General features: G+C 47.1%; 1 protein-coding gene across 1 annotated transcript; it reads right to left on the bottom strand.

Moving 5' to 3' along the window:
* Positions 1-828: 828 nt before the first annotated feature.
* Positions 829-23,485, bottom strand: LOC146075873 (uncharacterized). The gene is made up of 2 exons (XM_083185542.1): positions 23,307-23,485; positions 829-3,511 (listed from the first exon to the last, which is right to left on the bottom strand). Exon 2 carries the CDS (start codon positions 3,335-3,337, stop codon positions 2,117-2,119), a length of 1,221 nt encoding a protein of 406 aa, XP_083041668.1. The 5' UTR covers positions 3,338-3,511; positions 23,307-23,485; the 3' UTR covers positions 829-2,116.
* Between the last annotated feature and the right edge of the window lie 600 nt (positions 23,486-24,085).

The following is a 24,085-nucleotide window of genomic DNA, read 5'->3' as shown; positions in this document are numbered from 1 at the left end:
GCTGTCAATTATCCATCTGGGCAGGTGGATGGAGCAGGGGCCAGGGGACGCTGCTAGTAGTGCAGAGGCAGCTGCCACTGCGGGGCACACAGGCGGTAGTAACATAGAGCCGAGCAGGGGGAGCTGGGAGCTGTCAGTACTGAAAAAAAAGCCCATACAATGAATGGGCAGCCTGTGATTGGCTGAGTGCTCTCTCGCCAGTCAGCAATTGGCTGAGAGAGCGATCTCCCAATCATTGTATGGGATTTTTTCAGTACTGACAGCTCCCGGCTCCAAAAAAAGGCACATTTGTCTTATAGTTTGCCCTCAGCAAACAAACCCCCTCTTATTCAGCTCCCGGCTCCCCCTGCCCGGCTCTATGTTACTGCCGCCTCTGTGTCCCCCGAAGTGTCCACTGCCTCTGCACTACTAGCAGCATCCCCCCCAGCCGCCTCGCAGTGTCCCCCACCCGCCACCTCGATGTCCCCCGCCCCCCTGCTTCCTCCACCTTGCAGCTTCCTGGGAGTTGCAAATGATACATCATTTGCAAAACTTTGCACATCAAGTGCCAAAACGTGTGTCCCCCTCCCGGGGAGCTGCAGGGGGAAATCAGGTCCGACTTGTCCTTAGGACAAGCCGGAATAATGTATGGGGGCTTTTAGAACCTGCCACTGCCGGTCCTTCCTCCCCAGTTCACTAAGTCAAAAGAGATAGGTGGGTTTCATGGGCCACTCCCAATAAAGTTTTCCCCAAATTGTCAAATAAATTGCAATGTTGTTTGCGGATGCCAAATGTGGTTCCCGGGCCGGGGGATTGGAGTGGAGGAAAGATTGGTAACAGCAGGCCATCTAGTCACAATCAGCAAGCAGTTTATTCACAGTACAGACAGAATTATTGTCATGGTTATCACATATTAATCCTTATTCTCTCTCCAGCACAATCTTCATATAGGTTACATCATATTGCAACAGTTCAGCTTTGACTCTCAGTCGCTTCAATGGCAACAGCAGCATAAACAATGATGGGACAGCAATACATTACATCCCAGTGCATTCTGGGAATCAGTACTGCGGCGGTTGCAAACTGAGATTCTTTTTGTTGCATTCTCCCTCTATTCACTGGGAGATCTCTCTGCAGTCTATCTACTGGGATCTCTCCTGGATGCATTGTGGGGGGCCTTTCATACCTCACGTGGTTTCCTTCCACTCACCCAGACCATCCTCTCCCAAGACTCACACCTCCTGTCCTGCATCTAGGGTACCCCTGGGGAAGTACATAGAAGTCTTGGTTGTATTGGTCAGACATTTCTAGCTGTGTGACGTCACATTATCTTGCTGGAAGATCCCAGCCACCCCAGCATGTATGGTTGCATGTTATTTGCTAGGATGGATTCATAACTAAATTGGTTGAGTGCTGCCACATGGATGACTGGGTCCAGAGAATGCCATGATAACACCCCCCAGACCATAACACTGCCGCCACCAGCTTGTGTCCTTCCAGCAATGGTTGCAGGGTGATTGTTCTCAGATGTTTCTCATCTGACATGCCAACGTCCATCCATTTGATGAAGCAGAAAACGTGACTCATCAGAGAAGAAAACCCATAGCCAATCAGCAGAGGTGTAATTCTGCTGGGCACATTGAAGCTTTTTTGCCAAAACACCTACTTCCACATAGATGCAGAGATCGTCATTAGTTGCAGAGCCCACATGCAGCAGGGATTGCTGAGCTGTCTGGTAGCCCTCAGGTTCATGTTGATGGTGAGCTGCTCCACTGTAGCACGTCAGATGTCCCTCATGCACCTTTGGAGCCAACGTTCACCACTTGCATCAACGGCATTTGGGGATTCTCAGTTCTTACATCAATTATTCACAATGGTCCCATCTGCCCAGTCACAATACACAATAACCACAGCGGCATGTTAACAGATCACAATCTGCGCTGTTTCAGAAATACTGCCACCCTTGCCCGAAGGCTGATAATTATCCCTCTTTGCACATCAGATAAATTCCCCCTTTTATTTATGACAGAATTGAGTGAATGACCTTATATACCCACCAAGCCAGTGTATGACACATGAAGTACTTCATGGGCTACATGCTGCTGTCATATGTAGGAGTTCATCATAATTATGTGACTCATTCAGAACATTTATATGGTTTCTCTCCTGTGTGACTCCTCTGATGACGGACAAGATGTGACTTCTGGGGAAAACATTTGCTGCATTCAGAACATTTATATGGTTTCTCTCCTGTGTGACTCCTCTGATGTAGGACAAGATGTGACTTATGGGAAAAACATTTGCTGCATTCAAAACATTTATATGGTTTCTCTCCTGTGTGAATCCTCTGATGTATGACAAGATATGACTTACGGGGAAAACATTTGCTGCATTCAGAACATTTATATGGTTTCTCTCCTGTGTGAATCCTCTGATGTATGACAAGATATGACTTACGGGGAAAACATTTGCTGCATTCAGAACATTTATATGGTTTCTCTCCTGTGTGAATCCTCTGATGTATGGCAAGATCTGACTTAAGGGAAAAACATTTGCTGCATTCAGCACATTTATATGGTTTCTCTCCTGTGTGAATCCTCTGATGATTGACAAGATGTGACTTATTGGGAAAACATTTGCTGCATTCAGAACATTTATATGGTTTCTCTCCTGAGTGACTCCTCTGATGTATAACAAGATATGACTTACGGGGAAAACATTTGCTGCATTCAGAACATTTATATGGTTTCTCTCCTGTGTGACTCCTCTGATGTATAACAAGATGTGACTCCTGGGAAAAACATTTGCTGCATTCAGAACATTTATATGGTTTCTCTCCTGTGTGAATCCTCTGATGATTGACAAGATATGACTTATTGGGAAAACATTTGCTGCATTCAGAACATTTATATGGCTTCTCTCCTGTGTGGCTCCTCTGATGTAGGACAAGTGCTGACTTCTGGGAAAAACACTTGCTGCATTCAGAACATGTAAATGGTTTCTCTCCTGTGTGAATCCTCTGATGTTGGACAAGATGTGACTTGAAGGGAAAACATTTGCTGCATTCAGAGCATTTATATGACTTCTCTCCTGTGTGACTCCTCTGATGTATAACAAGATATGACTCCTGGGAAAAACATTTGCTGCATTCAGAACATGTATATGGTTTCTCTCCTGTGTGACTCCTCTGATGTTGGACAAGATGATGCTTCTGGGAAAAACATTTGCTGCATTCAGAACATTTATATGGTTTCTCTCCTGTGTGTATCCTCTGATGTATGAGAAGCTGTGATATACATGTAAAGCCTTTGTCACACTCAGAACACACATGTGGTTTCTCTCCTGTGAGACTCATCATGTGTGAGACGGGAAAAATTAATTGTTCAATGTTTCTTCTATTCAGAAAATAAAGTCACTTCTGTTAATCCTCCAGGTGTAAGAAGTAATGATGACTTTAGTTGGCTGGATCAGAGAACAATGTCCCTTGAGCAGGATTTGGACTAAGAATATCAGAAGATGTTGTACAATCGTCCTGTAAGAAATGTAAAAAGTAAATAAAAAAAGTTAACATATTCTAACTGTTATGTCTGAGTTATATTGTGTAAGGAACATTATATATATATATATATATATATATATATATATATATATATATATATATATAATATACATACACAAAAATAATGAAAAAGATATGCACCATTAAACAGTTTATAATAAAAAATATTTACTAGAAATAAATGCTCACCTACTGTACATAAATGTAAAGATGAAACAGCTTGCTTGATGTATATAAACATTTACAGTGGAGTGATTTTTTTGGAGGGGGGCACAAGGGCACGTGCCCACATGTTGTTTTATTTAAAAATATCTGGACAGGAGAAACAGGGGGGACAGAGCTGTTTGACCGATCTGTAGACAGAGTTACTGGGAGCCAGCTGATGAAGGGTGGTGGTAAAGCTCCCAGGAGCCAGAAGAGCAGGAGACAGAGCTGCAGCATTCAAAATGGGAGATGCTGCTGGGAGCTGGCTGATGAGGTGCCGGACGAGGTCCCGACAGTCAGGATCCCGACAGCCATTCATCCAACGTTAGGATCCCGACTGTCAAAACACAGACAGACGGGTTCTCGATGGCCGTCGGCTATTTTCCCTCCCATAGAGGGAGAATAGAATAGGTGGCTCGCGTAGTGAACCCACAAGGGGCTTTGTTGTGCTCACCATGCTGTCTTGGTCTGGCCAGTCAGGATCCCAACATTGGGATAATGACTGTCGGGATCCCGACTGTCGGACCCATATACCACACCCTGCTGATGGGGCAGTGCTGGTAGAGCAGGGTACAGAACTGAAGCTGCAGGGAGGTGGGATGGTGCAAGGATCCAGCTGAGGAGGGATGGTGCTGCAGCTCCTGGAGTAGGGACTGATCTGCAGCTACTGAGAGCTGGCTGAGGGGGGGGGGGGGCAGTGCTGAAGCTCCTGGGAGCTGGCATAGCAGGGTTCAGAGCTGAAGCTGCAGGGCCCCAACTAAGGGACGGTGCTGCAGCCACTGGAGATGGGGACTGAGCTGCAGCTCCTGAGAGCTGGCTGAAGAGGGGAGGGGGTGGCGCTGAAGATCCCGGGAGCTGGCAGAGCAGGGGACAGAGCTGAAGCTGCAGGGCCCCAGCTGAGGAGCGATGGTGCTGCAGCTCCTGGAGTTGGGGACTGAGCTGCTGAGATCTGGCTATGGGAGGCAGTGCTGAAGCTCCCGGGTGCTGGCGGAGTGCTGTTGGGGGCAAAGGTGTTCCTGTCAGCAGATGAGTTGATGATCTGTTGATGCCAGGAGGAGCCAGCAGAGGGGGAATGAAGCAGCAGGTGATGGGAGCTGGTGGAGTAAGGGTTAGATATCTGCTGCTGCCTGGAGACAGATAAAGTGGTGGACAGATCTGCCAGCTGCCTGGTGTAGGCCAGGGGGATGGAGTTGCTGCTGGCAGTGCAGAAGTGATACAGCAGAGGAGAGGCTGTTGTTAGAGTGACTGTAACAGGAGAAAGACATCAGCAGGACAGTGCTCAAATTAGTGTCCCAACATGTATTGACAATCCCATAATACCAGCCCAGTGTCTCCCAGCCATCACTCCCCCAGCTACCCCACCTACCTTATCACCCACTTCCTTCAATATGTCCTTCTCCTGTCAACAAGTGTTTCTCCATCCCACTGTGCCTCTTCCTCCCCCTATCCCCTGGGATCACCTACTGCTTTCCCATGTCACCTATCCCCTAGCATCACCCACTGCTTCTCCTCGTCATCCTCTACATCACCTACTGCTTTCCCATGTCACCTATCCCCTAGCATCACCCACTGCTTCTCCTCGTCATCCTCTACATCACCTAATGCTTTCCCATGTCACCTATCCCCTAGCATCACCCACTGCTTCTCCTCATCATCCTCTACATCAGCTAACGCTTTCCCATATGACCTATCCCCTGGCATCACCCACTGCTTCTTCTCATCATCCTCTACATCACCTAATGCTTTTCCATATGACCTATCCCCTGGCATCACCCACTGCTTCTCTTGGCAGCCCTGGTCGGCGCTGCGGTGGTCCCGGCTCCCGAGTCCCGTCCTGGCTTCATTCTGATATGAAAAATGGACTATCACAAAATGTCCGCCCCCATACAGCAGACAGTTTCAGAGAACTTTTACCGTTTAAAAGCCGTTTTTGGCACATTCACACTGCCGTTTAAAAACCCCTTTAACCCATAAAAAATAGGAGGGGGGGATTAAAAATAACAAACGGCGTCGTGTCCCCCCACTGCCGTAACCAGCACCAAGCTGAAAGAGCTGGGCTGGTATTAAAAAATCAGGAAACAAATAGGGCTTCACTGATTTTTTAAAACCAGCCCCAGGCTCAAGGGCCAGGGCTGGTTCCCAAAATATGGGGGACAAAATAAGTAGGGGTCCCCGTATTTTAAGAACCAGCCCCAGGCACAACCAGCCGGCAGGGTAATGCCACAGCCGGGGGACACTTATTATATAAGGTCCCGCGGCCAAAGCATTAACCCTACCGACCATTCAGCCTGGCCTGGGGGAGTGGGGACCCCCCCAATAAAGGGCCACCCCCCCTCCAGGACTTACCTGACCAGGCTGACCACTGGGGGTGGCGTAAGAACCAGCCCCAGGGGGTGGCATAAGAACCATCCCCAGGCACAACCAGCCAGCAGGGTAATGCCACAGCCGGGGGACACTTATTATATAAGTCCCGCGGCCAAATGCCCCTGGGCTGTGGGCATCGAGCTGATCTTTGTGTAAAACAATTGATTAAAAACGATTGTCTTATACCGTGGAACTATGAGTCCCAGCAAGCCGCCCCCGCATGCTGGGACTTGGAAAACCACAAGTCCCAGCATGCGTGGCATTAACGGGCCCGCTGGCACTTTTAGTTCCACAGTACAAGAAATAGTTAAATAAACACACTGACAAGCCAGAAAAAGAAAAGTTTAATATATACATTACACAAACACACTGATACTTACGTATCTTGAGCCCGTCGGTAGGTCCCTGGGTCCGGTCCGGTGGCTTGGTTCCACGGCCTTGGTTTCGGGGCTGGTCCGGGTCCGGGGCTCCAGGGCTGAAGAGTCCGGGGTCCAGGATCCGTAGTAATCCAAAGGGGTACCTGTGGAAGGAAATCCTACTCACCTGGTCCTCTGGCGAAGGATCCCGGCATCTTCTCTTCAAGTCGCGCTTCTCCCGGCTGCTGGTACCCGCTCAGACACTGGAGAGACGCAGAGATCCTTCATCTTCTGCGCCTCTCATCCGAATGATTCTATTGGCCAATCAGGAGCTGACTTTCTTGGCCTAAAGCCATGTTGTCCTAAATTCATATTGACCTGTCGAACTAGCCACTTGTCGACCTTTCAGAATGTTGACCTAATGGTGTCGACCTAATGCTTGTTGACCAACTTGCTGTAGACATAACGATCCCAACCTGCCCGGGGAATGCGCACTCGGCCACCTGAAGCCATTAGGTCTTGGGGGGCTGGGTCTCCAGATTGATTGATTGATTGTTTTTTATATGTATGTGAATAAAACCAACTGTACTTCACTATATACATATATTTTTTTATCCTTTTATGCCCTACTTGAATGATGGAGGTATATCATCATTGTGACTTATCAGCGCAGGCTGAGTGTCATTATTCAAATTTTTATGTCTTGTGTATTTACGGGGAAGGAATAAGGATCCTTTTCTTAGGATATTGCACACAGCGTATATCAGGGTTGCCTACTTTGTTATTCTCCTCTCCGGGAGAAGCCCGGAGAGGTTCAGCAGCCGCTCAGGGGGCGGGGCTTAAGCGTGACATCACTAAGCCCCGCCCCATGATGCTAAACCAGAAAATTTACAGATCTCCGTGGAGGTGGCGGGGCTAAAATGACGCGATTGTGTCATTTTAGCTCCGCCCCCTCCTCTGAGACCCGAGGATTGTGGGGGTGCCCCCTGAATCCGGGAGGGTTGCCCACCCTTCCGGGGGCCGGGAGGGGGGACACGATTTTCGGGAGACTCCCGGAAATTCCAAGAGGGTCGGCAACCCTGGCGTATATATACATTATACACTTTCACCCTTTTTCCCTCTTGCAAAGTATCTCACTCCCTGTATACTGTATATCCCCTGTATTACACTGTATCTCACTCCCTGTATACTGTATACAACCTGTATTACAATGTATCACACTTCCTGTGTACTGTATACCCCCTGTATTACAATGTATCACACTTCCTGTATACTGTATACCCCCTGTATTGCAATGTATCTCACTCCCTGTATACCCCCTGTATTGCAATGTATATCACTCCCTGTATACTGTATACCCCCTGTATATGGCTGTATTCATGTAACACAACTGTCCTGTTACTCTCTGCTGAAGCAGTTACACAGCATATGCCCAGACCTGGGAATTACAAGGTATCTCACTCCCTGTATACTGTATACCCCCTGTATTACACTGTATATCACTCCCTGTATACTGTACACCCCCTGTATTACAATGTATCTCACTCCCTGTATACTGTATACCCCCTGTATTACACTGTATCTCACTCCTGTATACCCCCTGTATTACACTGTATCTCACTCCCTGTATACCCCCTGTATTACACTGTATATCACTCCCTGTATACTGTATACCCCCTGTAATACACTGTATCTCACTCCCTGTATACTATATACCCCCTGTATTACACTGTATCTCACTCCCTGTATACTGTATACCCCCTATATTACACTGTATCTCACTCCCTGTATACTGTATTACACTGTATATCTTTCCCTGTATACTGTATACCCCCTGTATTACACTGTATATCACTCCCTGTATACTGTATACCCCCTGTATATGGCTGTATTCATGTAACACAACTGTCCTGTTACTCTCTGCTGAAGCAGTTACACAGCATATGCCCAGACCTGGGAATTACAAGGTATCTCACTCCCTGTATACTGTATACCCCCTGTATTACACTGTATATCACTCCCTGTATACTGTACACCCCCTGTATTACAATGTATCTCACTCCCTGTATACTGTATACCCCCTGTATTACACTGTATCTCACTCCTGTATACCCCCTGTATTACACTGTATCTCACTCCCTGTATACCCCCTGTATTACACTGTATATCACTCCCTGTATACTGTATACCCCCTGTAATACACTGTATCTCACTCCCTGTATACTATATACCCCCTGTATTACACTGTATCTCACTCCCTGTATACTGTATACCCCCTATATTACACTGTATCTCACTCCCTGTATACTGTATTACACTGTATATCTTTCCCTGTATACTGTATACCCCCTGTATTACACTGTATATCACTCCCTGTATACTGTATACCCCCTGTAATACACTGTATCTCACTCCCTGTATACTATATACCCCCTGTATTACACTGTATCTCACTCCATGTATACCCCCTGTATTACACTGTATCTCACTCCCTGTATACTGTATTACACTGTATATCTCTCCCTGTATACTGTATATCCCCTGTATTACACTGAATATCACTCCCTGTATACTATATACCCCCTGTATTACACTATCTCACTCCCTGTATACTGTATACCCCCTGTATTACACTGTATCTAACTCCCTGTATACTATATACCCCCTTTATTACACTGTATATCACTCCATGTATACTGTATACCCCTGTATTACACTGTATATAACTCCCTGTATACTGTGTACCCCCTGTATTACAATGTATCTCACTTCCTGTATACTGTATACCCCCTGTATTACAATGTATCTCACTCCCTGTATACTGTATACCCCCTGTATTACAATGTATCTCACTCCCTGTATACTGTACACCCCCTGTATTACACTGTATCTCACTCCCTGTATACTATATACCCCTGTATTACAATGTATCTCACTCCTTGTATACCCCCTGTATTACAATGTATCTCACTCCCTGTATACTGTGTACCCCCTGTATTACACTGTATATCACTCCCTGTATACTGTATACCCCTGTATTACAATGTATATCACTCCCTGTATACTGTATACCCCCTGTATTACAATGTATCTCACTCCCTGTATACTGTGTACCCCCTGTATTACACTGTAAATCACTCCCTGTAAACTGAATACCCCCTGTATACCCTTGTATTACAATGTATCTCACTCCCTGTATACCCCTGTATTACACTGTATCTCACTCCCTGTATACTGTATACCCCTGTATTACAATGTATCTCACTCCCTGCATACTGTGTACCCCCTGTATTACACTGTAAATCACTCCCTGTAAACTGTATACCCCCTGTATTACACTGTATATCACTCCCTGTATACTGTATACCCCTGTATTACAATGTATCTCACTCCCTGTATACCCCCTGTATTAAACTGTATCTCACTCCCTGTATACTGTATACCCCCTGTATTACAATGTATCTCACTCCCTGTATACTGTGTACCCCCTGTATTACACTGTAAATCACTCCCTGTAAACTGTATACCCCCTGTATTACACTGTATATCACTCCCTGTATACTGTATACCCCTGTATTACAATGTATCTCACTCCCTGTATACCCCCTGTATTAAACTGTATCTCACTCCCTGTATACTGTATACCCCCTGTATTACAATGTATATCACTCCCTGTATACTGTATACCTCCTGTATTACAATGTATCACACTCCCTGTATACTGTATACCCCCGTATTACAATGTATCTCACACCCTGTATACTGTCTACCTCTGTATTACAATGTATCTCACTCCATGTATACTGTATACCCCCTGTATTACACTGTATATCACTCCCTGTATACTGTATACCCCCTGTATTACAATGTATCTCACTCCCTGTATACTTTATACCCCTGTATTATAATGTATCTCACTCCCTGTATACTGTATACCCCTGTATTACAATGTATCTCACTCCCTGTATACTGTATACCCCCTGTATTACAATGTATATCAATCCCTGCATACTGTATACCCCTGTATTAAAATGTATCACACTCCATGTATACTGTATTACACTGTATATCACTCCCTGTATACCCCCTGTATTACAATGTATCTCACCCTCTGTATACTGTATACCCCCTGTATTACACTGTATCTCACTCCCTGTATACTGTATACCCCCTGTATTACAATGTATCTCACTCCCTGTATACTGTATATCCCCTGTATTACAATGTATCTCACTCCCTGTATACTGCATACCCCTGTCTTACAATGTATCTCACTCCCTGTATACTGTATACCCCTGTATTACACTGTATCTCACTCCCTGTATACCCCCTGTATTACAATGTATCTCACTCCCTGTATACTGTATACCCCCTGTATTACACTGTATATCACTCCCTGTGTAATGTATACCCCCTGTATTACGCTGTATCTCACTCCCTGTATACAGTATACCCCCTGTCTTACAATGTATCTCAATCCCTGTATACTGTATACCCCCTGTATTACAATGTATCTCACTCCCTGTATAACCCCTGTATTACAATGTATCTCACTCCCTGTATACAGTGTATCCCCTGTATTACAATATCACTCCCTGTATACTGTATACCCCCTGTATTACACTGTATATCACTCCCTGTATACTGTATACACCCTGTATTACAATGTATCTCACTCCCTGTACACTGTATACCCCCTGTATTACAATGTTTCTCACTCCCTGTATACTGTATACCACTGTATTACAATGTATATCACTCCCTGTATTCTGTATACCCCCTGTATTACAATGTATCTCACTCCCTGTATACTGTATACCCCCTGTATTACAATGTTTCTCACTCCCTGTATACTGTATACCCCCTGTATTACAATGTATCTCACTCCCTGTATACTGTAAACCCCCTGTATTACAATGTATCTCACTCCCTGTATACTGTATACCCCCTGTATTACAATGTATCTCACTCTCTGTACACTGTATACCCCCTGTATTACAATGTATATCACTCCCTGTATACTGTATACCCCCTGTATTACAATGTATATCACTCCCTGTATTCTGTATACCCCCTGTATTACAATGTATCTCACTCCCTGTATACTGTATACCCCCTGAAGTACAATGTTTCTCACTCCCTGTATACTGTATACCACCTGTATTACAAAGTTTCTCACTCCCTGTATACTGTATACCACCTGTATTACAATGTTTCTCACTCCCTGTATACTGTATACCAGGGTTGCCGTCTTTAAGATTCTCCTCTCCAGGAGAAACCCGAAGAGGAGAGTTTCAGTAGCCGCTCAGGGGCGGGGCTTACGAGTGACATCACTAAGCCCCACCCCCATGCTGTTAAAGTAACAAATTCACGGATCTCTGTGGAGGGGGCGGGGCTAAAATGACGCAATTGTGCCGTTTTAGCTCCGCCCCCTCCTCTGAGACCCGAGGATTGCGGCATTTTAATGCCGCGATCCGGGGGACAGCGGGGGTCCCCCCCTGAATCCGGGAGGGTTGCCCATCCTACCGGGGGGCCGGGAGGGGTGCCCGAATTTGGGAGACTTCCGGAAATTCCGGGAGGGTCGGCAACCCTGCTGTATACCCCCTGTATTACAATGTATCTCACTCCCTGTATACTGTATACCCCCTGTATTACAATGTTTTTCCCTCCCTGTATACCACCTGTATTACACTATATCTCACTCCCTGTATACACTGTATCTCACTCCCTGTATACCCCCTGTATTACACTGTATCTCACTCCCTGTATACTGTATACCCCCTTTATTACAATGTATCTCACACCCTGTATACTGTATACCCCCTGTATTACAATGTATCTCACTCCTGTATACTGTATACCCCTGTATTACAATGTATCTCAATCCCTGTATACTGTATACCCCCTGTATTCCACTGTATCTCACTCCCTGTATACTGTATACCCCCTGTATTACACTGTATCTCACTCCCTGTATACTCCCTGTATTACACTGTATATCACTCCCTGTATACTGTATTCCCTTGTATTACAATGTATATCACTCCCTGAATACTGTATACCCCCTGTATTACACTGTATCTCACTCCCTGTATACTGTATACCCCCTGTATTACAATGTATATCACTCCCTGTATACCCCCTGTATTACAATGTATCTCACTCCCTGTATACTGTATACCCCCTGTATTACACTGTATATCACTTCCTGTATACTGTATACCCCTGTATTACAATGTATCTCACGCCCTGTATACGGTATACCCCCTGTATTACAATGTATCTCACTCCCTGTATACCCCCTGTATTACACTGTATCTCACTCCCTGTATACCCCCTGTATTACACTGTATATCACTCCCTGTATACTGTATACCCCCTGTATTACACTGTATATCACTTCCCTGTATACTGTATACCCCCTGTATTACACTGTATATCACTCCCTGTATACTGTATACCCCCTGTATTACACTGTATCTCACTCCCTGTATACTGTATACCCCCTGTATTACAATGTATCTCACTCCCTGTATACTGTATACCCCTGTATTACACTGTATCTCACTCCCTGTATACTGTATACCCCTGTATTACACTGTTAAACTCCCCATCAGGTATCCCCCAGGTCTACACCTTTCAACTCACCATAAACTTAACCTAAACCTTAATAACTAAACTTATCTAATAAAAAAGAAACAGACACAAGTGCTGGCGTTTCAAAATGAATGTCAATTTATTTTGACAATTAAACTAAACTATATATATAATGGTGGCGGCACCAAAGAACGGTCACTATAGGAAAGTGGGGTTAAAGATGTTTACCATACACACCATCGCTGGTGATCACTCTCCCCGGTCATCCACTCGTGCTAGTGGTGACCACCCCCCGGGCGGAAGCATGGCCGATGACCATAGATGTCAGGGGAGAGCGACACCCCACTATCTACACACACACCTCAAGATCTTACAAGGATGACCGTTCTTTACCGCCAAAGCTAGGCCCTAAGCCGCAGCACCGCCACCGAGTAGGAAACGCTCAGCACTGTGTATCTAACCAGCTAAAAACATCGCCCAAAAACAGAGCCACGCCCTCCGGGCTCAGATGAACACCATCGCTTCTATACAGCGCACTCCGCTGAAAGCTGATGGCGTCATGGCGAATAACACCCCCGCCATTGGTCAGCAGGTACTTCTCAACTGCAGCGTTCACCGTCTTCCGTAAACGCTCCAGGCGGGGGCAGGACACTGCATTTCTCCACACAATCCTCGATATAATGGAGGACCACACCAACTTACATGCTGGCAAATACAGCGAAATAAAATAGAGGTCCCGCACAATCACAGAGCGTAGCTCAAGAGCGTTCACCCGCCCTAAGTCATTGCCACCCAGGTGGAATATAATGACTCTCGGGACCCCAAAATTTCGCAGGGCTCGAATCAGCCCAGCCTGCAGTCCTTTCCACCACATACCTCTCTCACCCGGCCACCTAACCTCCCCAGCCCGACGGAACACACGTACATCAAAGGCGATGTTCGCCCTAGAAGCCCAAAACACAAAGTAACGTCCCATCATCCATATGGACTTAACGTCCTGTCGACCTGAAATATTTATAGAGAATTTAGAAGGATGTCGACAAGCTTGCATACCACACACTCACCCCACTTGTTAGGAGAGAGGAATGAGAAAAACCGTGGCCGACCAGCTCTTGAGGCACAAAACACACCGTCTGGAGTAAACTAACAAGTACGCCATGCCAGATTGTAATTATAGCCGAATTGTGCCCCCAGACGGATGTGAAAACACACCTCAAGGCCCCCACTGGAAGTTGACGAGCGCTTATGCGTCCAGTCGACCATGGTGAAAAGTGACAGATAAGGCTGGCCGAATGTACCTTCGGAATGCTGCCGAGCGCCATCGACCCAAAGATTGAATCTCTGCGTCGGAGCGGCCCTCCGCAGCCGTCGAGGTAGCAGCCCCAATCCGAAAGGAATGCGACCCAAATTCCTTTGGATCGAGACCCGTGGCCTCCAGCGCCTGTCCCAATCCGTGGCAAAACTGATACTTGGTGAGCGGTGACCCATCATCATGCATCAGCCATGCACCCGTTAGGTCTGGGTGCACCTGCACGAAGGCCGTAACCAACGCCACGGGGCACACCCCTTCCACCGCACATGGGAGCAAAGACAGCCACCGCCCCCTACCAGCCTGGCTAGTCTTGGAACGGCGCAGGTGACATAGCACCGAATCCACATGGACCACCAGGTCATCCACGGTCAGTGGTGAGGGCATTCGCTTTGACGGCGCCACCAGCTCCCCAAACCTGAAGGCACCATGATAAGCCATTGCATACGCCATTCGGAACAACAGGACCTCATAGTCAGGCCAGCAAATGTCCCTCAGGGCACCCAGCAAGGCTGGGAGCAATGTCAAATCAATTGGTCGCCTGCAGTCTGGGAGTGCCGGCGAGGCGCACAGCCATCCACGCAACGCACTGGACACCAGAAAGGACCGGGACGGGTCCGCCCTACCATGCAGAGACAAAAAGAAAGACACCCCTGCCAGCATCCTGCGTACTGAGGCAACAACACCCCAAGGAGTACAAACTCCAGACAAAGGCCACCATAGCCGCACCAGGTGTCTTACCTGCATGAGGGGCAGACAGCCTAAACTGTTCCCACTCGTGCCATCCTTCCTGATAGCACCACAGTGTCCTGGGCATGATAGCCCGCATAGCTAACCCCTCCATTCCAGGCTAATCACCTGAAGTGTCTGCCGCCGGCATGAGGCTCACCTCTGTGGACATGCCAGGGGTCCCGACAGCCGAGGTTCCAGGAACAACCGCCAGAGGAGGAGCTGGCCCGCCCTGCGAGGCCTAAGTGGCAAACGGCCTGAGCTCCCGTGCCACGGCACATGTTGGGGACACAATTACGGGCGCCACCTGTGAAGAGGCTGTAACCCCAGGCAGCTCAGCAGGGGCAGGCAAAATAACAGGGTTGGGAGCTGGCAGAGCCCCAGTAGGGGAAAGCCCAGAAATGTGGTCCATGAAGGAATTCAGAAGGGCCATAAACTGCTGTACTCCCTTACCGGAAGTAGGTGGCAGGGGCCCTACACCGCATCAGCCAACAGAGGGGAAGTATTTTCGGGAACTACCCTAGACCCCCCTTTAGCGCTGCACTGAGGGACCAGCCTGGTCCTCCGCAGCCATTGTCGCCTGGCCGGTCCTGCAGGAGGCATGTCCCTGGGGATGGACAGGAGTGAATGGGGGTCCCACAATAGGGGGGGTGGCCGTCCCCAGTAGCCTGCACTACCAGCCCTACATCCCTGTCACACGTCACCCCGCAGGCCAGTCTGGGAATGCCAGAGGGATGTGCAGTGCTCGTGGCAGGAGTACCCCGCCCCCTGCCTCAAACGGCCTCACTATATAATATGGTGGTGCCCCTTATGGAGGTCGAAGCCTGCCTCACAGCATTGACCATCACGCCAAGATGCTGCACCTCCCGCACACAGCGTGCTCATTGAGAGGGAAGCTTGCATTACTAAAGTGAAGCTTGATTACTTAAGTGAGTTGGAAACTGAAGCAGGTGAGTTAGAATACTGAAAAAGGTGAGTTTGAACAGTCTAAATTTTCATATTCTGTTTTATTGTAATATATTCATCTTCTTTCTATCCTATTGTAACCTGTTGCTCAATTTTGACATTTAAATTCATTGTATCTATATTTTTCCAACATTGTATGTCATTTTTACTCATTCACTATTATTTTCTCTTATCTTTGCCACACATTTATCGCACCCTGTTTCCCTCTTCACGCCTGCTCACATTTGCCTCACTTCTGACCTTCTCTGTTCCCTTCATCCTCTCACTTGTTGTTGTTTCATACTTAATTTACCTGATTTTACCCACTGGTCTCCTCTCTGACAGTAGTTCCTTGCCTGTTACCTTCTCTCTCACTCTGTTTTCTACCAAATTTACTACAGACGCTGTCTGTCCTCCCAAATCCCTCTGTCTGCTTTCACTAACCTACCCTCTCACCTTCGGTTCCTCATGGCTGTTAATCTCTCAACTTCACTTTCTCCAACTGCTCCTCCCCCCTCCCATCCCATACCTATCCTGACCACTCGCCCCCGCACCCCCACCCTCCCAATGACCCCCCCTCGCTTCTGCAATCCCAAAAACCTTATCCACATAAATACACAACCCACCCCCCCTCTTTCCTGTGCACTATGGAACGCCAGATCCATCTGCAACAAACTCCCTGCCATCCATGACCTATTCATCTCTAGAGCATTCCACCTCCTTGCTATCACCGAGACCTGGCTCTCCACCTCTGATTCTGTCTCTCCAGCTGCTCTCTCCCACGGTGGCCTCTCTTTCTCTCACACTCCCAGGCCTGACGGTCGCCAAGGTGGCGGTGTGGGTTTTCTCCTCTCAGCCTCATGCACCCACAGTGTCATTCACCCTGAACCCTCTCTCCTTTTCTCCTCCTTTGAGTCTCACTCTATCCGTCTATTCTACCCCTACCACCTCCGTGTCGCTGTAATCTACCGCCCCCCTGGCCCTATCTCATAATTTCTTGACAACTTCGCCGCCTGGCTTCCACACTTCCTCTCCTCTGACCTGCCATCTGTCATTCTTGGTGACTTTAACATCCCCTTGGATAACCCCGCTGATCCTGGCACCTCCAAACTCCTCTCTCTCTGCTCCTCTCTTGGCCTATCTCAGTGGACTACCTCTCCCACCCACATCCAAGGACACTCCCTCGATCTCGTCTTCTCTCGCTCTTGTTCCCTTACTGACTACACTATCTCAGCTTTTCCTCTTTCTGACCATCACCTCATCTCCTTCTCCCTCACTGCTTCCCCCTCTCCCACCCCCCCTCCCAAGCGCATTGTCTCACGGCATAACGTCAACACACTTGATCTTGCTGCCTTCTCAAACACGCTGTGTCCTCTTCTCGCCCCAATCGCCCTCATGTCCTGCCCGAACCTCGCTGCCTCCCTCTATAATGACACCCTATCTTCGGCATTAAACTCTGCCTGCCCTCCCTCCTCTATCCCCCTTCGATGCTCCAACCCCCAACCGTGGCACTCACCTATCACCCGATTCCTTAAAAAGTGCTCTCGCACTGCTGAGCGCTTCTGGAAGAAATCACGCTCCCTTGCGGATTATCTCCATTTCAAATTCATTCTTTCCTCCTTCAGCTCTGCCCTTGCTCTGGCCAAGGAATCCTACTTTAAGTCCCTCATCCTTTCCCAATCATCCAATCCCCGCAGGCTCTTCGCCACCTTCAACTCCTTGCTCTCCCCCCCTCCTCCAGCTCTTCCGTCCTCCATCGTAGCCGCTGATTTTGCTACCTACTTTTCAACCAAAATCTCCTCTCTCAGGACTGCCATCACTGCTGCCATGACCTCACCCTCTCCCTCCTCCCCTCCTACATCTCAACTCCCCTCCTTCCAACCCCTGTCCTCATTTTACCCCACCACTGCTGCTGAAGTCCACTCTATCCTTCAATCCGCTTCTCCCTCCACCTGCCCGCTTGATCCAATCCCCTCCAATATTATCCGTCGTCTCAGTCCATCAGTCTGCTCTCACCTGGCTCACCTCTTTAATCTTTCCCTATCCTCTGGGATCTTCCCTTCCTCCTTCAAACACGCTCTTGTCTCCCCAATTCTCAAAAAAACAAATCTGGACCCCAACTCTCCATCCAACTACAGGCCCATCTCCCTCCTCCCTTTTGCCTCCAAACTCCTAGAACGTCTGACCTATAATCGTCTCCTAAGCCACCTTACTGCTAACTCCATTCTAGCCCCCTCCAATCCGGGTTCCGCCCTTTACATTCCACTGAAACTGCCCTGACCAAAGTCACTAACGATCTACTATCGGCTAAATCCAAAGGCCTCTTCTCTATCCTCATCCAGCTTGATCTGTCGGCTGCCTTTGACACTGTTGACCACCCTCTCCTGCTCAACACCCTCCGCTCCTTTGGCATCACTGGCACGGTCTTCTCCTGGTTCACCTCATACCTCTCCGATCGCTCCTTCTCCGTCTCCACTCCGAGCTCCTCCTCTCCTACTACCCCCCAGCCAGTCGGTGTTCCCCAAGGGTCAGTCCTTGGCCCTCTCCTCTTTTCCCTCTACACCACCTCTCTGGGCACCCTCATCAGCTCCTATGGTTTTCATTACCACCTTTATGCTGATGATACCCTAATCTATCTCTCCTCCCCCGACTTATCCCCATCACTTCTGTCCAAGGTCTCCGAATGCCTCACGGCCATCTCAGCCTGGATGACCCAACGCTTCCTGAAACTAAACATGGCTAAAACTGAACTTCTAATCTTCCATCCCCCGAACATCCCCTCTTCTCCCACTATCTCCATCAGCATTGGTGAAACCGAGATCACGTCCACCGACCAAACGCGCTGCCTCGGTGTCATCATTGACTCCTCCCTCTCTTTCACCCCCCACATTCGTGCTCTCTCACAGTCTTGCCGCTTTCACCTACGCAACATCTCACGCATCAGACCATTCCTCTCCACTGACGCGACCAAAATTCTCATTCACTCTCTTGTCATCTCCCGCCTTGACTACTGCAACATCCTTCTCTCTGGGCTACCTCTCACCCGCCTCGCACCTCTCCAATCCATTCTTAACGCTGCTGCTAGGCTCATCTTCCTCTCCCGCCGCTCTACCTCCGCCTCCCCCCTCTGTTTATCTCTTCACTGGCTCCCCATTCCTTTCCGAGTTCTCTTTAAACTCCTCACCACCACCTACAAGGCTCTCTCCTCCTCCACAGCTCCCTACCTCTCTTCACTGATCTCTATCCACACTCCCTCCCGTCCTCTTCGCTCCATCGCTGACCGCCGACTGACCTCTCACCTAATCACCTCCTCCCACTCCCGTGTCCAAGATTTCTCTCGCGCTGCCCCCCTGCACTGGAACAACCTCCCGCCACCCATCAGGCTATCTGATTCCCTTACCTCCTTCAAGCGCTCCCTCAAAACCCACTTTTTTCGACTAGCCTATCCCTCCTCCTAACCTCTTTTGATCCTCCTATCCTGCCTCCGTTCCCCTCCGTTCCTACTTATCCTATTGTATTTCGTTCGTCCACCCACCTATTTTTAGTATGTTAACTCTTATGAGCAGGGCCCTCCTTCCTCACGTACTCACCCTACCTCATTACCTCACCTGTGCTCCTGTCCTGTTCTTCCCTTCCTCTACTTCATCTTCGGTCTCCTTGACTATTTTGACACCTACTTCTGAACTGATGCTGATTTTAGTTCTACCAGCTATACCCCTATTTATACTGTATCTTTCTACACACCCTGTACGTTACCTTGTAATTAGTTTTTTTTTTTTGCTATGTACGGCGCTGCGGACACTTTGAGGCGCCTTATAAATAAACGTACTACTACTACCCGGTGTCTGCAATGGCGGGGACTGGGCAGTGGTATCATCCAGGCGGCCCTGCCGCACCCCGGGGTAGTTGCGCCATGGGCACTAGCTCTGCCTAACCCCCCAGGCTGCCAGGAGGTCCTGGCGCCATTGCCATGGCCTACCCCTTAGTGATGGGAAATCTAGTTAATTTTGTGACTATTTCATTATGATCTAGTTCACCCAAAAGATGAGCTCAGAAGACTACCATATATATATATATACTCAAGTATAAGCCCACTTTTTGAGAACATTTTTTTTATGCTGAAAATGCCCGTCTCGGCTTATACTCAAGTGAGGGTCCCACTCGAGTCAATAAGCTTTCCCAGTTTTTGATGTAGACTTAGGTGCTTAGGCTTTTATTCGTGACGACCTACACTCGAGCATACATACGGCAGTCTGTCCGGCTCACTATTCCATCAGAGACTGAGAGGAGTGATTAGAACTAGATGAACCAAACTACATTATTACACGCAGAGCAGGGATTTCTAATACTAGCTCATTGGAGGAGTAATATTCTTGTTAGAATGATCAGATGGGAAATAATCTGATTTATTAAACCTATTTTAGAAGCAGTAAATTATACAGCAACCTTATACCCCCTTCACACTGCACTTGTAAAACGGTATATTGCCGTTGTTTCACAATTTAAACACGTTTAAGGCAAACAGAAAGTGCCAGAGTTGATTTACCGGTGAAAGATAACCGATATTCCAAAACGGTCCTACACGTTTTAGGGCCATTTTTTATGCAGTGAGAATGGCTCGAAACGGTATTTAGCAAAAAAAAAAAACATCAGACTACAGACCCGTCCCCTGCCTTCTGCCTTGAAACGTGTTGAGGGGATCAAACGGGTTGATTGATGTGAATGGTATTCAAATGGCATTCAAAGCGGCAATCTACTGCAATGTTAAGGCTCAGACCCGTCTTGAATACCGCCTTAAAATACAGCTTTGTAAAAACGTTTAGGCAGTGCGAAAGCGCACTATAGGGACCTATTCATTGTTTAGCTCTGCAATATTTATCCCATTTTGGTTATTATTTTAACTTCCATAATATGCAAGTAAAATACCCAAATTCAGAGTTATATACTGTCACTATTTTGCTTTTAAAATACAGTATTTAACATGTCCCTTTTCCCCAATGTAACTGACTTTAGAGAGAGATAAAGTAAAGAGTTTGCAAAATATCCAGTCAGTTTCTGTCATTTATCTTCCACAGTCTAAAATGTGACCTAAGCCGATCGGCTGCTAGGGGAAACTGCTCCACTTTATGTATTATTAGGTTCATACATATCCCTCTTTGTCCTGTGGAGTAAACAGAGCTACAGTATATAACATACTATACATGATTGGGAGTGTAGCTCGTGACCTAATATGAAGGCAGCATGGCAGTGCATACTATAGTTCTGCTCCATACACACAATACATGTGCCTGAGCACGGCAGTACCACACATGGCAGCCCAGAGGCACTGTACAGTCTCATTATGGCTGTATGCGTCAGAGATTAGTTTAGGGATCTGTAGGAAGTGAACTAACTGAACTACTGAACTATTTGCAGGACTCATGAGTCATCAGCACAATGTAGATCCGCAGAGTCCAGACCATGTCTGAGCTCAGCACTGCCACCTGTGGCAGCAATCATCAGTGTTGCCAACTCTGAAACGTAAAACAAGCAACTGATGACCAAAAAACAAGCCCAAAACAAGCCCAATCTAATCCTAAAAAGTCCCAAAACAAGCCCAACTTACATTTGACTATATTTTACGTATTATTTATACAATCTACATGTAATGTCTTTACAATGATATTTTATCAGCACAAAACTGATTTTTAAAGAATACTATAACACTTCCTGCTTCGCCTCATTGATGAGGCAAAGCAGGAAGGGACATCGACAAGATGTATTAACATCTTGTCTGCCGAAGCGGGCGAACACAAACTTGCGCGCTGACTTCTTCCCCATGGCCGGCTGTACTGGGCATGCGCGAGACCTCACTACTCACGTGAGATCCCAGCGCAGCCTGAAGCCAGCAGCAGGGACAGTGATGTCACTGTTTTGGGTATAGGGCTTTGTCACCCTGCAGCTGTTGAAGCGGATAGCGGCAGGGGGCGGGACAGTCAGCGCTGTGGACCGTTCATACATTTACCTTACATAGCGGCCTGTGCACACCGGCTCCTTCTTACATGGGGGAGAAGCGGTATCGGTGCACATAACATGCACTGATTTCCCCTTCTCCCCCATAGCGCGCCATCATACATCTGCCCCAATATGAGATATTTTACTTTCATTTTTTTCTCTAAAGAAAAATCTCAAGTGAACATTGTCCTTTGTACACACTGAGAAATATTTACCATACACGGTGCAACAGGCGATGTACATTTTGTACTAGATCGCATGCGTTTTGAATGCGCTGCAATGCAATCTAGTGAGCACATACTTTTTGTGCTGTGCGATGTGAGCGGGATAAATTGTACCATGTGTGGACATCTTAAGAAAAGATAGAACAATCTTACTACAAGCATCATTGCTAAAATCAGATTAGCCTTACTGAATACACACAAGCAGCAACATGGATAATGGGAGTCATTACCATTTCTATAAGCCTAGTTCTCACCTGTGTTTGTCCCTTATCTCTGTGCTGAATAACTGAATTACAGAGAAGCCCAAAATAAAACAAGCCCAAAACAAGCTACTAAAAAAAATTATAAGCCCAAAAACAAGCAACAAGCAACCATCAAAAAAATAAGCAACTCACGAAAAAAACAAGCCCAAATCCGCTTGTTTCAAGCTGACTTGGCAACTATGGCAATCATGTACTGCCTCCTGTGTACTGCATGAGAGCTTAATAACATGGCTGCTGCAGGAGCACCTACCCAGATCCCAGCAGAAGATTTAGCACAGCAGTATGCTCAGGACTCAGTAACAGCAGCAGCAGCAGTAAATGTTTGGGCATCTGGACTAATAGTATAGTGATAGTATCACAGAAAGGTGAGCAGCATGCTCACTCACAGACACCCCACACATAGACTTTGGCTAGGCAGTGCATACTTTCATTTCATTAGATCTGTATTTGATGGGCTTTGCTGTACTTTTAATTATAGATTCAGTAATTAAAGATGCAGTAAATTAGCCTTATGTAGCTGTCTGTGTGCTACACTGGGCTCTGTCTGTCTGTGTGTTAAACTGGGCTCTGACTGTGTGCTACACTGGGCTCTGACTGTCTGTGTGTTACACTGGGCTCTGACTGTCTGTGTGTTACACTGGGCTCTAACTGTCTCTATGTTACACTGACTTGTACACAGATAGAAAGAGAGGGACAGAAAAGGGAGAGAGAAGGTGAAAAGATTTTAGAAAGATTTAGCAATGATAGAGAGACAGTATAAGATCCAGCTTGTGCCTTACTTACCAGCTTTTCCAGACAGAGGAAGCAGAAGGACTTCCTGTAAGCATATTCCTTTTCTTCCCTGTCTGCAGTGCACCCTCCCACTGCTCTGATAGGCCTTGTGCCCATCCTATTAGCATATCAGCTGACCTTCCAGCGTAACCTGGGGAACCCATCAGGGGTTTATGCTCTCTTATTGCTTATTCAGCATTCGTGGTTCTATCTCACTCCCTGTATACTGTATACCCCCTGTATTACAATGTATATCACTCCCTGTATACTGTATACCCCCTGTATTACAATGTATCTCACTCCCTGTATACTGTATACCCCTGTATTACAATGTATCTCACTCCCTGTATACTGTACACCCCCTGTATTACAATGTATCTCACTCCCTGTATACTGTATACCGCCTGTATTACACTGTATCTCACTCCCTGTATACTATATACCCCTGTATTATACTGTGTCTCACTCCCTGTATACTGTATACCCCCTGTATTACAATGTATCTCACTCCCTGTATACTGTATACCCCCTGTATTACACTGTATCTCACTCCCTGTATACTGTATACCCCCTGTATTACAATGTATCTCACTCCCTGTGTACTGTATACCCCCTGTATTACACTGTATCTCACTCCCTGTATACCCCCTGTATTACACTGTATATCACTTCCTGCATACTGTACACCCCTGTATTACACTGTATATCACTCCCTGTATACTGTATACCCCCTGTATTACAATGTATCTCACTCCCTGTATACTGTATACCCCCTGTATTACACTGTATAT

This window comes from Crinia signifera, chromosome 4, assembly GCF_055691185.1.
Source record: "Crinia signifera chromosome 4, ASM5569118v1, whole genome shotgun sequence".
Lineage (NCBI taxonomy): Eukaryota > Metazoa > Chordata > Amphibia > Anura > Myobatrachidae > Crinia > Crinia signifera.
Note: the sequence above shows the minus strand (reverse complement) of the source record. Positions and strands in the feature narration are given on the sequence as shown.

Bases quoted from the DNA above. Each gene is read 5' to 3' on its own strand.
- LOC146075873 (XM_083185542.1), bottom strand. From the start codon at position 3,337: ATGATGAGTCTCACAGGAGAGAAACCACATGTGTGTTCTGAGTGTGAC.